Source organism: Boleophthalmus pectinirostris, unplaced genomic scaffold (genome assembly GCF_026225935.1).
Source record: "Boleophthalmus pectinirostris isolate CB_2022bp ecotype Guang Dong unplaced genomic scaffold, ASM2622593v1 HiC_scaffold_12, whole genome shotgun sequence".
NCBI classification, from domain to species: domain Eukaryota; kingdom Metazoa; phylum Chordata; class Actinopteri; order Gobiiformes; family Gobiidae; genus Boleophthalmus; species Boleophthalmus pectinirostris.
In genome coordinates this window covers 24,063,898-24,080,892 of record NW_026571018.1, presented here as the reverse complement: position 1 = coordinate 24,080,892, position 16,995 = coordinate 24,063,898, and the positions used below count along the sequence as shown (strand labels likewise).

General features: G+C 37.5%; 3 protein-coding genes across 4 annotated transcripts; 2 read left to right on the top strand and 1 right to left on the bottom strand.

Moving 5' to 3' along the window:
* Nucleotides 1-330: 330 nt before the first annotated feature.
* Nucleotides 331-5,045, top strand: dnajc18 (DnaJ (Hsp40) homolog, subfamily C, member 18). The gene is made up of 8 exons (XM_020922912.2): nucleotides 331-827; nucleotides 1,493-1,673; nucleotides 1,884-2,029; nucleotides 2,221-2,424; nucleotides 2,509-2,621; nucleotides 3,210-3,319; nucleotides 3,405-3,577; nucleotides 3,800-5,045. Exons 1-8 carry the CDS (start codon nucleotides 701-703, stop codon nucleotides 3,919-3,921), a joined length of 1,176 nt encoding a protein of 391 aa, XP_020778571.1. The 5' UTR covers nucleotides 331-700; the 3' UTR covers nucleotides 3,922-5,045.
* Nucleotides 5,046-5,126: 81 nt separating this feature from the next.
* On the bottom strand, nucleotides 5,127-12,261 carry LOC110158444 (bromodomain-containing protein 8-like). 2 transcript variants are annotated; one of them, XM_055148519.1, is made up of 20 exons: nucleotides 11,862-12,261; nucleotides 11,061-11,157; nucleotides 10,800-10,869; nucleotides 10,659-10,708; nucleotides 10,465-10,587; nucleotides 10,317-10,397; nucleotides 10,149-10,213; nucleotides 9,850-9,992; nucleotides 9,530-9,715; nucleotides 9,340-9,418; nucleotides 9,065-9,202; nucleotides 8,793-8,950; nucleotides 8,251-8,710; nucleotides 8,124-8,167; nucleotides 7,773-8,017; nucleotides 7,077-7,169; nucleotides 6,924-6,992; nucleotides 6,333-6,618; nucleotides 5,798-5,842; nucleotides 5,127-5,711 (listed from the first exon to the last, which is right to left on the bottom strand). In XM_055148519.1, the coding sequence occupies exons 1-20, from the start codon at nucleotides 11,878-11,880 to the stop codon at nucleotides 5,652-5,654; spliced, it is 2,511 nt and encodes an 836-aa protein (XP_055004494.1). In that variant the 5' UTR covers nucleotides 11,881-12,261; the 3' UTR covers nucleotides 5,127-5,651. The 2 variants fall into 2 exon arrangements, with proteins under 2 accessions (XP_055004494.1, XP_020778596.1); XM_020922937.2 differs by lacking the exon at nucleotides 5,798-5,842 and having other exon boundaries at nucleotides 5,128-5,711; nucleotides 11,862-12,260.
* Nucleotides 12,262-15,387: 3,126 nt separating this feature from the next.
* gng8 (guanine nucleotide binding protein (G protein), gamma 8) lies at nucleotides 15,388-16,949 on the top strand. Its single transcript, XM_020923020.2, has 3 exons — nucleotides 15,388-15,479; nucleotides 16,434-16,548; nucleotides 16,821-16,949. Exons 2-3 carry the CDS (start codon nucleotides 16,465-16,467, stop codon nucleotides 16,947-16,949), a joined length of 213 nt encoding a protein of 70 aa, XP_020778679.1. The 5' UTR covers nucleotides 15,388-15,479; nucleotides 16,434-16,464.
* Nucleotides 16,950-16,995: the final 46 nt, after the last annotated feature.

The window sequence follows — 16,995 nt, the reverse complement described above, 5'->3', positions numbered from 1 at the left end:
CTTCCTCTTGTCTAAATAAACACGCTGCCTGGGCTATTGATTATTCCAACAATAATTATTTAAAATACCAATTAATAAAGACTTTTTAAAGGCATTGTTTGTTGATAATAATTTGTAGGTCTTGAAGGCAACGCTGTTCTGCAACAATGCTATATGGAATTAAACTCTGTTATATAAACTGTTTTACAATCAAATAAAATCTGATCACAGCTGCATTGCAAATAATGAAAACATGTATTATTAATTATTAAGATTAGTAATTTATTTTTATTTATTTTTTATTCTTAGTTTTATTTTGTGCTTTTTTTTTTTCTCGGATATGACGTCGCCCAGTTGGTTCCTCTCCCATCGGTCGACGAGCCCTCCTCAAGGTTTACTTTCGGATAACGGTGCTGTCATATTAAGGCAAATTATTGTAATATCAGAATCAAGATGAATGTTTGTAGCATGCGGTCTTCAAAATGACAACTTTTAAATTGTTCTTGCAGTCTGACAGCAGCCACACGCGTGTTATTTCTAATAGCGAGGTCAATTTCTTCGCACACGGAGCTAGCTAACGCTGTACGCAGCTGTCAGTAACCAAAGCGCACACGGGCTGTTAGCTTAGCTGCAGGTGTCTGTTCCGACATATGATACGGACCGAGATTTCAACGATATAAATAGCTACGGATCGTGCAAAATTGACCTCGAATAAGCTAAAATGGACAAAGAAGAAGCGGACAGGCTAATAGAAAAGGCCAAGCTGTGTTTACGTTCGGGACGGAAAGAGAAGGCGCTGCAGCTGCTGAACGAAGCCCAGAGCCTGTACCCGAGCACCAGGGCCAGAGGTAAATTTAGCAATGGCAAAATACCCACTAACGCAATCTTGCTATACGACACGAACAGGTACAATAGCACCACCAGTGCAATGAGCCAGCTAAATGGTCCCTTATTGATATAAGTTATGTATTATTGTAGTAACACAATGCATATAAATGGTATATAAATTACAGAATTATGGTTTCTCATCGATCAGTGCAGGCTATGTTTACATGCACACAAAAAATCTGATCATTTGATTTCTGTCATTTGAAATGATGCAACTGATTGGAACAGTTACATCTCATGTGACTAACCTGTTTTCTTTCAGATTGTGTAGATTTACACATAAAGGGTAAACTAATATGATAAAGACTAAAAGGAAAGGGTCATTTATTGTACTTTGTTTCCCAAATACATCTGTCGATCTAAAAATCTTTGATAATAATGAACTGATGATCAGATTTCTTTTGCATATGTAAGCACACATCAAATATCAGATGACATTTTTGGCCTGATCTGGTTATTCTAGTTTTACTGGTTTTCTTTTTATTGTTAATCCCCCAGTTGAAATAATTGTCATACATGTAGTAACCATAGGTGTTAGATTCATTTTATAAGGTATACATCATTTGACTTGTGTTCTTTTATGTTTCCATTTTCATTAAAACATCTCTATTGTATGTTTTTATAGTCCTTATTGAAGCCATACTCAGAAATGGAGGCACTCCTCAAACAGACTCAAACCATGTACCACCACCATCGGGCTGGAGAGATGAAGATTTCGGAAACAATGAAGGAACCAGTAATGCAAGTAATTCAAATAGTGACGAAAAGCACAGCTACACAGAAGATCAACGGCAGTCTGTTTACAGGTATCATCGTCATATTTGACTTTACATTACAACTGAGGCAAGGAGGTTTTCTTGTCTAAACACTAAGGCTATGCTTAATAACTCACACATATCTAGGCGAAGTTCCCCTAAAACATAAATAAATAAATTGTTATTTTTTGTTCATGATGTGTGCTGAATTGATAATGAATAGTAACCTCTATATGCAATTCTGTGATTACAAAATTACAGGATAAAGAATTGCAAAGACTTCTATGAGATTCTTGGTGTTCCCAAAAATGCAAGTGAGGAAGATCTGAAGAAAGCTTACAGAAAGCTGGCCTTAAAATTTCACCCTGATAAAAACTGTGCTCCTGGGGCAACAGATGCATTCAAAGGTATTTTATGTTATGTAATAATGTACTAGTGTTTGATAGACAGTGTATTGATTTGCATGAGCTTATTACTCAATCATCAAATATTCAAACTTGCATATTTAGTTTTAAATTAGTTAAATTAGTGTTTTTGAGTTTTATCTGTTTTTTTGTCACATCAGGAAATCATGTTATTCTTATTCCTACTTCTACAGCAATAGGAAATGCATATGCAGTCTTGAGTAACCCAGAGAAGAGGCAACAGTACGATCAGTACGGAGACCAGTCCAATGCTCCAACTACACAGCACTCTACTCACGCCCACCATAGACACTACCGCAACTTCCACAGAGACTTCGAGGCTGACATCTCCCCTGAAGAGCTCTTCAACATATTCTTTGGAGGAAGATTCCCCACAGGTATAATGACAATATCCATACCATATGTAAATAAGACAAAAGGAGAAATACTGTAATTATTAGCATATATGTCCCATTGTGCAGGCAACATTCATGTGTACACCAACCAGGGAGCCTCCTATTCCCAGTTCTACCAGCCGCGCCGCCGACGAGCATATGAGAGGCGTGAGGAGGTTGTGGAAGAAAACCAGAGTCAGGTTTGTAACTCAGAACCTCCTATCATGCTTTTCAACACACGTACAATGATTTCATGCAGTCAGGGTGGCACATTTTTGAAAAAAAATTAAAATAAGGTGTCAACAAAAGGTCATCTGAACATGATTTCCAAGAATTTGTGCTACTTGTCTAGATTATGTATTTTGTTATTTAGTTAGTTTTTAATTTTCAAATATTTGAATTGGGCCTTATTAGTTACTTGCCATTGATGAATGTATTTCTCCAAAAAAAAAAAAGAATACTTGTTCTTATTTTTGTCAAAATTATGCTGAATTAGTAAGGATATAATTATTATTATTACAATATAGAATACTTGCCACTAGATACATAGCATAATTGGATTGGTTTCTAACATCACATGATTATTTTTTTATTATTTAGAGGTCTTTTTGTACATTTCCATAAGCATGACAGTCAGCGGCTCTTGTAATAAAATTCCAAATAATATGCATTTTCTGTTATCTGCATTCATTGTATGTTGCTTTAAAGACATGAATATGCAGTTTACTGCTCCAGCCTGCATGTCCTGTAACCTGATCTGTTCCTGCCTGCTGCTGATTTTATCACAGAACACCTTCACTGCTCTGCTCCAGCTCCTCCCTGTGCTGGTCCTAATCCTCATATCAGTGTTTACTCAGATGATGGCCACCAACCCTCCCTACAGCCTCTTCTATAAACCGTAAGTCTGTTGCATAACCAGCCTATATGTAGTATTGACAGGTCTGTTTTAATGGGTTAATTTGAATGGTATCTCTTGTTTCCAGGGCTTTGGGGCTGGTGGTGTCCAGGGAAACACAGCACATGGGCGTACCGTATTATGTAGATAAAAGTTTTGAAAAGGAGTACCGCGGAGCTGCACTAGACGAGCTGGAGAAGACTATAGAAAGTGACTACATTGAGCATCTTCAGAGCAGCTGCTGGAAAGAGAAACAGCAAAGTAAGTCATTAATAATGTATATAATAAAAAGACTATTCAGACAAATTTGTAGACATGTCGAGTGGCCTAATTGTGATGGCTATCTTGTGTCTGTCCTTTTCCAATAGTGCAGCTATTGTGGGGTTTAAATGTTAGATGGCCAAATTGTTATACTTAATTGCTGTAAATTTCAACCTTATTGTTAATATTATACATTTTTCTCATTATCTTTTATTTTTGCAGAGTCAGACTTGGCAAATCTAGGGCAGCTTTACAGAGATGAGCGGTTAAAGCAGAAGGCTGAAACAATGAGGCTGGACAACTGTGAGAAACTACATCGACTAGTGCAAAGACAAAGAGGCTAATGTGGACTGTGAGAGAGGAGACATTTCTGACTCATCTTAAACTACACATTTGAATGAGTGTAGTTTTCCCAATCTGGCTACTTTTGGAGAAGAGTGAGGAATGGTGCAGTGGTAGCTAATGCCACTGAAAACTATGTGCCTTCTCTTGAATGGTAGAAAATAGTGTTCGCATGTTAGCAGCCAGCACTGATGATGGAAGCTGTGAGGTATGATGTTATTGTGACAGTGTTATACTAGTGGAGACACAACACTTATAGAAATTGCACAGTGTTTGGTAGGGAGGTAAGGCTTGAAGGCTGTCGACTGGCACAGTTAAGGTTTTTTGCTTTCTATGTAACTAGACAAGGCCTCTGTCTAGCGCCTATTTGTATTTTTTAGTTTTCCTTGTGAATGTTACAAGAGCATTATGCGTCATCATTTTATTTGTAAGGACAAATCAAATTCAAAAATACTACCAATGCCAGTTGCCCATCTACAGTATGATGGGTCTCGCTATTTATACTTGCTTCAAACCACTATTTCCACGCTCATGTCTGTTTTTTTTTTGTTTTTTTTGCTAAAGAATTCCAAAATGTTACTAAATAGCCATGTTTAATAGTCATTTTTTAACCATTATACAAAATAATGATACAAATATGGGACAAAAACGTTTGTATAACATTGTATAAGCATTCACAATTTACCAAGATGGAGTGCTTAATCCTTCACACACTGTGGTAATAGATCTCATTTTATTAAAATATAAATTTAGAAATTATAAATTAGAAAATGTATTCATTAACAAAACAGACTTCAGTGTCTTATTTCTGGACAATATCCTCCAATATTAATGTGCTCATGTTGCTGACTAGACTGACAATTACTTTAGAAGTTCTCATTTGTACGAAGTCTGTATCAAGCACTTTAGTTCAAATGTTTGTTTGAAATTTAAGTTTATTTATTTAATGTTGCATGCAGAACCGTTCAATGTCATGATTTATGTATTTACTTAATTGAAGCTAACTACCAAGACCTCAGATTATTATTAAAACATTGTTAACATTACACATGAAAACTGTGAAATTAAGACAAAGGAAACAGTGGCTCATAGCCAACATTCAAGAAAAAATAAAAAGTTCACACTATGTTGACTTCTGTTCTTTTTTTTTTTTTTTTTTTTGGATATGTAGAGTTTAAACTGCAAATAAGACTCAAGTTTCATGATTGTAGGTTAGGTTTATTTGAAACTGACAATACTGATTAGTACGTAGTGTTATATTGAAACACTGAAAATAAATATATTTAAGCACTTGACATAGTTCACCTATAGGGTAATTGACCAACATAACAAGTGACAAAAATATCTCAAATACCACAGTGTACATAGGCAGATATCGATAGTGTATTTCATTTGATGGTTACAAGTATTATGTTCTTTGGCCTCTTGATTCATTCTAAATCACCACATTGCTAAAAATCCTTTATAACCTTTTACAGAGGCTCAGGAAATTAATGAATAGCTCTGTTAAAGATTTAGTATTTAAATGCCCCGTAGTAACATTGGATTAATCTGTTAGTAAGCCCTGTATGTGGATGACTCAAATTACACATTTATAGTCTATCCATTGATTTAGAGTGCAAATAAATCATAACACGCCATGTTACAAAAACTGCATTAAAAGGAGCATCCATGCAGCACTATTATTCACTGCTCAACTTGAGTGAAACTGTAAGCCAACATTTCCCAGAAATCATTTCTTCATCTTCAGGTCAGCTTCCATAGCACAGCGGCGCCCCCTAGTGCCTCCATCCTGCAAAACAAAACAGTACAAACATTAGTTGTCATGTTTTACAAATGTTGAAAAGGGAAAAAATAGCTTTAGGGCAAGGTACTTACAAAAAGAGAAAGAAGAAAGGCAGGAGAGGACATGGAGACAGAGTCCTGCCAGAGCAAAACGATGCAGATTTAGACTCAGAAGTGAAAAGGAAATAAAGCATAATATTGGGCTTATTTCACCTGCTCTTTTGTTTCAAGGCGTTTTGACTTTAGGTGAAGAATGTTTTTCTTTTAGACATTCATCTAAATCAATAATCTTGGATAAAAGACTGAGTATGAATTTAACACTTAGGACACACCCAATAATTCAGCCAAGATGCAGTAAGTCTTAAAATAGAAGACAAATCAAAACAACTTTTACCTGTTTAAAAACCTCCCGTTGACTTTCATTTATAAAAATAGTGAATATTGGAGAGAATATTGACAAAATGAAAGGGAAATACTAAGCCAAGTTTGCAGAAATATATATATGTATAAACACACGTTTTGCAACAGGCCTCAGATCTTAGGCAGTTTTGTCTAACTTAAAGTGCATGCTGTTCACCCTTGCCTCTTCTTCTGACCCCAGCTTTTGTCAAATCTCATGAAGTAGCACCTTGTCAGTGGAGTCTTGTCTGCGTGTGTTCTCTCGGCCCCCCCTCAGGCTCTTGGCGCTGATGCCTGACTCGCTGGTTTCCATGATAAGCTGTGTGGCCAGAAACTGCTGCACCTGCTCCAGGACGTCCCGCTGCATCTCCAGAGCCATGTGGTACACGTCATGGTCCAGGCTGTTGTACATGACCGCGTTTTGGAACATCAACATTATGTCCCGCTGGAACTCTGCCGTAGTACGGATCAAACCTGTCTCAATGTTCTTTTTGATGGTGGCGAGATCCATAGGCCTTAATCAAGAAATACACAATTCAATCATTTAAATGAGAATGTTAACAAATATATATAACAAATATATATAAGTATACACAGGTTTCAGAGTTATGAAAAAAAATCACATTAGCCATTGCAGTTATTAACTCCAAACTAAATATTTTGTCTTTTGAATTGTGAAAATTCCTAAAATGGAGCCTATAATGTGAACTGAAATAAATGAATGCTACATGTACGTTAAGTTACAGATAAAAAAACAAAACAAAAAACATTACAATGCTTATTGTTGCCTGCACACAATGATATAAGCAAAATTTCCTACCTGTGCACAATACTATGGTATCCTGGAGCTATTTCATCTGTAACTGGCTGCAGGAAAACATTGGCGTACCTAGCATAAAAAAAATTAAAAAAAACATTTGAAGAAAAATGTTTTGTCTGAATTATATTAACATCATAATATGTGCAAACTGACCTGTGATTGGCTGCTGCACGCCACACTAACATAATGGCTTTCTTCCAAATCTTGTGCGCTTGTAAAGCCTCCTGATCCTCACTGCACATTGAACTGCAACAATATAAATGAGAACCCTTGAGCAAAATATTCTATTTGAAAACTTAATTTGAAACCTTACACATTATTATGAACTGGCAAATATACAGAAATATCAGACAAAACATTATGACCAGCAAAGAATGAGTTTGAAAAAAAATTTGTTGATGGTTTGTTGGAAACCTGTACAATTATAATGTGAAGACTGATCCATGAGGCCTGATTCATCAAATAAGTTGCTGTTTTTTAAATTGCTTGGAAAACTAATGTGTCCTAGTGCCAGAATACACAGTACATTGCAGTTTGTTGCATCTGAAGCACCACAGTGGATAGGGTATATAATTAAATTAAATAAATTGATGAAATACATTTTAAATTAATTAACATTTATACAATTAAAATTAATTGTCCCGATTTATGTTTTAAAATCTTCAGTACTGATATACACAGTGATGCATAAATCAGCAACTGGGTAGCTATTTTTTCACCAGAGGTCCCATTTACTATTAAGAATTAAATGGAGGTGGCCATAATGTTGCGTCTGATTGGTGAACAAAGCAAACACTTATTCAAACATTTTTACATTTGCCTGTTTTGTGGGCGAGGCTTTTCACTCACAACTGAGAGGAGGCGGGGCTACTAGGGATGGAATCAGCGGTTGTGTTGAGTTGGAGAGAGGAGGAAGCAGTGAGACTGTATCCATCTTCACTCTCACTCGCTGCAGGCTCGAGCTCCATATCACCCTCTAGCTCTGAGAGAAAGGCCTCATCCTCCTCCCCCTTGACCACACAGTCTTCAGCACCAGTGCTTTCACAGTCTGCTTGTGCTGTGTCAAAGCATGCTTCATCCTTTACTTTTGTCCCCTGTAAAGTTTCAAATGAGATACAAATATTAAATGATTTATAATACAGGCAGATCTTCACATTGTGAAGTTCAGTACAACAGATGTATGTTTATTGGGTGCCATACCTTGAGACTTCTTTCTGTCAGTGGGCTATCGTCTAATAATGAGTCTGCCAATATGCAAAGTAATAATATATTAGGTAATACAAAAGTCTTGATGTATTTTATTTTTTTCTTGTATTAATGTACCTACCTCCATGACCCTTGTCTAGTCGGTGCTGTGTCCATTTCTCACCCTCACATTTGATTGTTATTTTAGTTGAGATTTGATTGACCTGCAGCATATCATCTGCAGGCTTTCTCTCTGCTTCAGAATGAGAAGAGTTGCATGAAGACAATGATGTTTGTGAAAGGCCTTTTAGTCCCCTGGGTAAGGCTCCGGGGCAGTTTTCTTGACTATTGCACAGAGATGTGTGTTCAGCAGAAGCCCCTCTATTTGCCGGTAACAGCTCTGTCTTTGCCACGGGGCTGCCCTGATGAGATGGAAACTGTGGGGCTCCAGGAGTCACTGTAGCGGGTGCTGTTGGGCTACTGTCCTGAGGCTGGAAAGGCCCTGAGGCCCAGGCAGCTGCCAGTGTGTGCCCACTCTCTTCACACAGAGACAGAGCTGCCTCTACGGCCGCTGCATCCAGCGCCTCTGCACTCTCGTCAGCCTGAAGTCAAACCACACAAGTGAGTGTAGCATGATTCATTTAATGTACAATATACATTATTAACAAAATTATGTTATTGCACCTTATCCTCAATAATAGCAATGATATCTCCCACTGTCTTTAAATCCAGTTCATCTCCCATGTATGCTACGTTCACATCCTCCTCGCTCAGCTCAGATTCCTTCACTTCAGGAGGGCCCCTTCTGCATCCAGAGCCCATAGAAGGCAATGCATTTTGCTCTGCACACAAGACAGTGATGTGTTTAATAGTGACTAGTGTCTTGAGTGAAGTTATTCACTCATAATAAATCAGTTATACACAGTGTGTGTTATAAAGAGTATGCATGGACAGACCTGCACATGCTGAAGCATCTGTGTCCTCTGTAACAGGAGAGGCAGAAGAGGCTGCACTGTCTCCACTGACCATAAAACCTAATGGGGCTGAAAAAGGAGTGGGCCCAGCCTCTAGCAGACGAGACAGCATTGGTGCACCTGCCGTGTCACATACAATAACACAGTTAGCTGTTGTTCATATTTTACAATTGCTGTAGGAGAGAACAGTGGTCAATTAAAAAAATATGATGTTAATAGCTCAATAATAATGTACATTGTTTAACAATCATATGTACCTGGGACCTGAGGCAGTGAAAGACCCGGTGGTGTGCTTGAATCCACCATGTGAATAGCAGAGAGCTCCCCATCTCCAATCTTCAAAATAAACATTGAATAAATAATACTGTTCCTATATTCTAAAGGGCAATACATAGTGTTAACTATTTTTTGAATACTATTTGATATTTATTATTCTTGTTCAACTACCAGTCTGGCATTTGTGGGCAAAATGCTGCCCTTCTTCAGGAGCTCAGACAAAAGAGGAGAAGGTGGAGGTGTGGATTTTTGAACCAAAAGCTTTTTTTGTGACTCATCCAGGACCGAAAGATGGCAGCCTTCATCTGCACCAGGTCCAGAACAACCCAGCGAGATCAACTGAGCTGATCCCAAAGTCTGTAAAAATAATCATGCAGTAATCATCACAAATTATGAAAAACAACCATAAGTTATCTATATGTTGGATTGTTGTTGGAGTTAGATATAAGTTGTATGGAAGACTGAAATGTCCCATGGCTATTTAACCTTACACTTTTTGTAGAGGCCAGTTCTGAAGTTAGGCATTCAAGTGGGTCTCCGGGTGATAACTCCTGGTTTGGGGATCCACAGCCTGTAGGTGAATTTATGGTAACTCCAGAGATACGCTTGGGAGCTAACTTTAATGCCAGTCTGGCTGAAAAAGCAAGACAATTTTAACAAATGTAAGTACATTAAGATTACCATAACAGTTTGTATATTATAACATAAGTGTAGGTGAACCCCCACAAGTCATTCCAACAAATAACATAAGCATATTGATATTAATATATGTAAAATAATATGTAAATACCCTGGTAAGCAGTGTCAGTGGCCTTTCTTTTTAACTCAGCTGCCTCCTCCTCCTCTTTTTTCTTCCTATAAAATATAACAAATAAAAAACTTTACTTTGCAAATACATTACTCCTCAAAAATAAACACATCAAAAATATTCTGTTTGTGCAAATAGTGTTTTTCTTACAGTTGGATGTCTTCCCACAAATCTTCTAGTTTTGAATCAAGGTGGCCTGTCTGAATAAGCTCTGCCTCCCTCTTCAGCTTCCTACAAAGACAGATCATATGTTTTCCGTATATTCTGTACTTAATACATTATATTGATGTTGCCTCACCTGTGCTTCTCCTGAGTTTCTTTAATCAGCTTTTTGAGCTCATCAATCCTCTCTGCCGTCAGTCTGCGCACAATCACATCCTCCACAGTTTCCACAATCTCACCTTTTTCCCCACGCTTCCGTCTATGAATAACTGATGGTGTTATTATACACACATATTATACTCATAAAAGACATGAAATGCACACACTTACTTTGGAGCTTCTGTTGTTTCGAGGAGCTCTGAGTATTTTGATGCACAGTGCTGTGACATCAAATACATGTGAAGTGCAAGACACATATTATTAGGATGTTATAAGTGAGATTGAGCAGCAAGGTCTGTGAATATACCACACCTTTTGTGAAAACCAGTCAGGTGGTCTTCCAGGTTCTGCAAATGGTTTAATTGCACGACTGACAGAAACCCTGTTAAAAAAACAACCAAAAACAATTTATATGTGGCTGTTTATACCAGCAATGCACAGCATGAAGACTGGTTGCATGTTTCCCCAATGTATACACAAGGCTACACAAGGGTTAATTGAGGTGGTTTAGATTATTACAGTATATCTATCAAAACATATAATACACAATATCAATTGAAACTTTATGGATACCAGTTCTGGTCTCCACTTTTCATCACCGATGTAGCCAGGCAAAGCTTTTCTCTCACTGACCATGGCTCCGTTGGACCAATGACCAGTAACTTGTGTTCTGCAGAAAGAATAAAATAAAGTAAAAGCTACAGTGGCAGCCTCAACGACTAAGTAATAACTATTTGACCTACTCAAAGATTGCCCTGTCTGTGTGACACAATACCTGATGTGTCTTGTCTAACAAAAATATTTTACATATATTCCCAAGAGGAATGGTATAAATATGACTATAACCACTGAATAAATCTTGAACCGGGTTGGTCCCAGACAAAAAAAATAAAAAAATCTTTCAGGCTGGTTTCTTTCACACAGGTGGCTCTAACACTGTAGGCCTTTGAACTAACAACAAATGCACAGATATTTTCATCACTGCAGTGTGTTGAGAGAAAGTTGAGAAATTAATAATGCTGAAAATACAGATATGTCAATAAAGCGAGAAAAATACGACAATAGATTTACATATTGGCCAAAGTGGAAGGCTATCCTTCTTTGCTGAACGTATCATGCACAAGGCAGTTCTTTACTAAGGAGGCAGAATCCGCGGTGAGTACGGAGCCAGTTGTCACAGGTCAAACGTGTGACTTTTACTGATTACCAATAAACAAAGCCTACACAGAGATGCCCCGCTCAATCCTCACAGGCTTCATGCAGGCAGAGGAGGCAGAGGCAGCCATGCAGGAAGTTGGTAACATTACAACACAGCGATGTGCTGCTAGTAGCGGATAGCATGCCATGATTTCTGCGCGCCTTACGGTTACTTACTTCCAACACCACTAGCCATCTTGTTGTCATCCAGATCTCTTGTGCATCTTGGTTCAGATCGCGGTTAAGCTGTCGAGAGCTGCGGTTAGAGCCTCGCTCAAATGATGTCTCAATGGGGAGCTGTGTACTTGGCCATTGAGCGCACGCCGCCGTCCTCTACTCTCATTGACTGGGTATTAGCCGCTGGTAATTTCAGGATTAAGGCTACCTCGCAATCTCACAGAGCCCAAAACTCTGCTTTTGTGGTAAAACGTCGTCTCATAGCATTAGTTGTGCGTAGTTATACCTTTGTCATTACAGCTAAAGCCCGTGGTGACAGCCAAACGAGACCGTTCTGCTCACTGTATTCACGCACGTCATTCATCGCGCCGCTCGGTGCCTCTACACGCCCACCACACTCAGTGGTACAACCCTGCTGCTGCTGCTGCTGCTGCTGCTCTGTGCCCACCAAGCTAAACTAGCTTGCTCTCTGTACATTTGCAGCAGCATTCAGTAAGTATTTGGTAAATAATAAGATACTGTAGCTACAGATGTTACTATTTCAGAAGAGTGAAAAAAATGGACAAGAGGGTAGTGGGAGGGGCAGTAACCACACCCCCTTTTTGTTGGTTGAAAATGGCATTCGATAAGATGCGTGCCACCATCTAAATTCCATTAGAGGTAGTTAAATGCCTCATTATAGAGTTGCAATAAAAGCTATATATCTATAATAGTTATGTAAATCAACATATAAACAATGTTGATAATGTAACACATTCCATTGATATTCTCATTCTTATAGTCTCATTCTAATCTGATATCTGCTATGAATAAAACAATATGCTCCCTTATCTTTACATAACGCGCTTACATATAAGGTCATTTACACTGCATGTGCAGTCTTCAGTCACAAGCTTGAACAAGATTAGACTAGAAATCTGTTAGTCAGGCAGTTTAGAACTCGCTTGAAAATTTATGATAGAGTTTAGTTTCCAAAAATGCATAATTGCTTAGTTTATGATTACAATTTAACATAGCAAATTATTTGGTCGAAACATTACATAATTGAAAAGACAGAAAGGTTAGAAAAAAAAGTAGGTTATACAGAACTTAGCCTATTATCTAGGTAGTCTATAAATAAACCACAATGTAGTGTAAAATATGTATTTTTGTTTGGATGCTGAGGGCATACTCAAAAGCTGAACAATATTGATTGGTTCAACACTGATCCACATCCATGCCCTGATCTCATTGAATGGAGAGGGGTTTTTTAACTGACACACAGGTAAGTTATACGATGGTTGAATTATAGGAATAATGCCATATTCTTTATTTGGCTATTACTTTACTATGTTTATTTATTACTTATGTTAGACAAGAATAATAACAACAACAACAATAACAATAATAATAATTATTATTTTAACAGTAAATAATAAAAATGATACACATATATAGGCATATACATTACAAAACAGCAAATTTTATATTATCTTTTATCTTGAGCTCACAATGCTCTCTTGCCCTTTATATTGGTATAAAAATGCTCAAGTGAATCATGGTCCAATAAAATTTAACCTTCAGGTTGAGTAGTAATAGTAAAACTCACCTTTGTTATTAGTGAGATCTTTGTTATTAGTGAGCACTCTGATATTGTGCAGAGTTAGGGGAGTTGATAGGGTGGAGAAACATGGTCTGTTGTTCTGGGTCCCAAGGTCTTGCTGAATTGGAACCTCTGCCTAATTTTAAATAAAATTACTGCTGCCTGGCACGAGGCGTTAATTTCTTTGTGTGTCCATCTTTGAACATTGATGAGTTGCTTGATTGTTGTTTCGTTATCTTATATGCTTCCTGTAAAATGTGGTATTCCTCTAAATCTATTGTAATTTTTTTCATACAACGCGACAATTTGAGGCCATTTGGACTTACAGGGGGTAGTTTAAATGAAACTGAAGTTGTTAATGCTCTTCATGTTTTCCACTTGCGGTGGTAAAAGGCTTTTGTTTTCTCTGTAACCATCACTGGGGATAAGGGTTTTCTGTAAAGCCAAGGCAAAAGCACCATCCCCTGCACTAGTATATCACCTTGGGTTTCCTGTGAAATAGAAAACAGTAATGTATGTTACTCTGCTCTTATCTTCTGATTTTATTGTTGATTGCCATGTGTGTATTTTCGCACTGGAGGAGCTATGTCTCTCGGCTCACCTAGAAAAGCCTCGAGGTCCCCTTGGAGGAGCTGGAGGTGAAAGAAGTCTGGGAGGCCTTGCATAGACTGCAGACCCCACAACGCAGCCCTGGATAAGTGGAAGAAAATGTATGGATGAATCTACCAAACCACTGAAACCAAACTATGTTAAGAGAAGATGAAAATACTTACATTATACAAGTTCTCCAAATTTGTTTATATTTTGTATCAATTTAATTCAGCATTACCCCAGAATATTTTTTATATAGCATTCTTCATTCATAGATATAGTTCATGGAAGGATGTTTATATAGCTAGACAAGATGTTCATCATTACTAACTCTAGAAAACACATAAAGGACATGTAGGACCAGTGGTTAATCAGCAGATGGCACTGTTTCAGTTCCACAATAGTGGAGCGCTGAATGAATGCTGTTTTTTATTCAACAAATGTATTTACAAAAAATGTTTTTTACATCATTTGTCTGAAGAGAAAACATTAACGTTACACATGTTAATTTTCATTTATTTTAGTGCAATATCTTTACCGAAATGTATCATTTAATAATTTAAATAGGGTTAGGGTTATGTTATGTCTATTCATGGTTTTCAGCTTCCTGTTGTATGCATTTTTTTCCCATTCAAAAGATATATTTTGTTATTTTGTAATAATATATTTTATCATTCTGAAGCTCAAAGAAATAAATATCTATGTCTGAAACCCAGGGGTTACTGAAATCCATGAATATTTGTGTTGTTGCCTTTACAAATTTTCTTGGCAGACAGACACATCCTAACTTTTCTGTCACACCTGTGGATCTCTGTGTGTTACTGGCTTGTCTTGGTCCTCATTTGAATGAGACCAATTACACAGAGATGCTAATGATGCGCCTGACATTTCACTACCATGCTGCTCTTTGCCTCCTGCTGTTGTCTACACTACAGGAGAGGTGACGAGCCCATGAAGAGCATAACTGTTTCTAATTTATTAAAGAATTGGAGCGAGTTGGATATGAGAACTTGATAACCCAAATTCAAGGAATATTAATCAGGATGTACCAAATATACATTAAAATTATACTATTATCACTGTAAGAAAAGAAAACTGATCTGGGTTCTGTATCTTGTATATGTGCATACCATTGTACATGTTCTTCAATCTGTCAGGGCCAGTGAAAAACACACCACACTGATATATTTACAAATACAAAACTCTGTTATTTGACCTTTTTGATTGATGTTTTTGTATGTGTGAGTTGTAGAGAAATAGCCACACGGAGGATGAGGGCCACATGTGGAGCTGTGGAGGTTGAGCCTCATTATGTGAAGGTGGGAACCTGCTGAAGACCCAGTGACTCCACCTCATTTCTCCAGTCACCTCCACAAGACTGTTGCTGTAACACGGACCACGTCAAGACCTAAACCAAATCAGGAGTCAGTGACACTGGCTATCTGGTAAGTTATCTGTTTTTAAAATAACTGATGTTGCCTAATTGAAAAAGTAATAGCTCTTGAAATGATTTGCATGTTCATTAATTGTAGCATGGACAACTTGGGCACAACTTTACTTGAATACTTCTGAAGTTGATCTCTGCTTTGAAAACAGAAATATATGTAAATTAGTTTTGTTTTTCATTTCAAAGTCATTCAATTTACTAGATTTTAACTGAGGTGGGTACTCAGCTGTAACTTGCACTTTAAAGAAAATTAAAAAGCAAAACAAAAAAACTAAACAAACACAAGTTATTAAAGTAAAACTGACAAGTAAATTGTGTATCAAATGTTACAAAGTGTTAACATTGGGATAACTGTATTTACACTCTGCAGTAGCGGATGGTTCCCTGTGGAGGGCCCCTCCCTCTCCCTGGCCCTCCTCTGAGACCATCCTCTGCCACTTGCAGCTGAGACCCAGGGAGCACAATTAATAAGGCAAACTGAAACAGACTAAACATCATGTGATCTCTGGGCAATGGCCTCTTCAAAACAATATGCAGTTTTTAATGTTGGGGATGGCCACAGTGACTTGCCCTCATGTTTACCCTCCTCTTCTCTCATAGCCTACAACAGTTAAGTTTTTGGTACACAATCTCATAATAATGTTGCCTTCCTCAGGACTCGGGATCTTTTACTGACTGACTGGTCTAATGTAAAAATACAGTCCTAATCTGGTATCTCACAAGATCTATTTTTTCATTAATAAACAGTTCAGATGATGTTTTTACAATGCTTTCTACCTCCCAAAAGTAACAATAACCCTACTCCCTTCTGCTTTACCTCCTGTCTTTTCCTCAAGTGCAGCTGTCTTAACATTGCTGATCTAGCCTCTTTCTACTAATTTATTATGTTACAGTAAAATGTGAAAAAGCAACTAAAAGAAAACATGGAATTTTTTTTTTTTTTTCATGCCAGATTGTTCATATCAGTGCCATTGCCGTGTAGGATGTCGAATAATATGGCCAAGATTGCAGATGCCCGAAAGACAGTGGAGCAACTAAAACTGGAGGTCAACATAGAGAGGATGCTGGTAAGAAATCATATATTCAAATTAAAATAAATGACCTGTAAGCAGTTGGCTCATTCATACAGTGAATACATGGATTATGCAATGATATGTATTTCACAATATGTAATACAAAACTGTCTTTATCTTATCATTTGGCTTTCAATTGTGTATATGAATTACGCAAGTCTTAGTTCAGGCTAATATGCACAACTGTCTCTAGTAAAAAAAATAAAAAATCTATTCAACAGATTTGAGATTACAGGTAGGCTATTGCCATTTTTTGTTGTGTGCAGGTATCTAAGGCTGCTGCTGAACTCATGGCATACTGTGAATCTCACGCCAAAGAGGATCCTCTGGTCACTCCAGTCCCTTCATCTGAAAACCCATTCAGAGAGAAGAAATTATTCTGTTTGATTCTGTAAATCCACAACAACAGACAAACAAAAATAAGCGCGTGTTGTAAAGCTG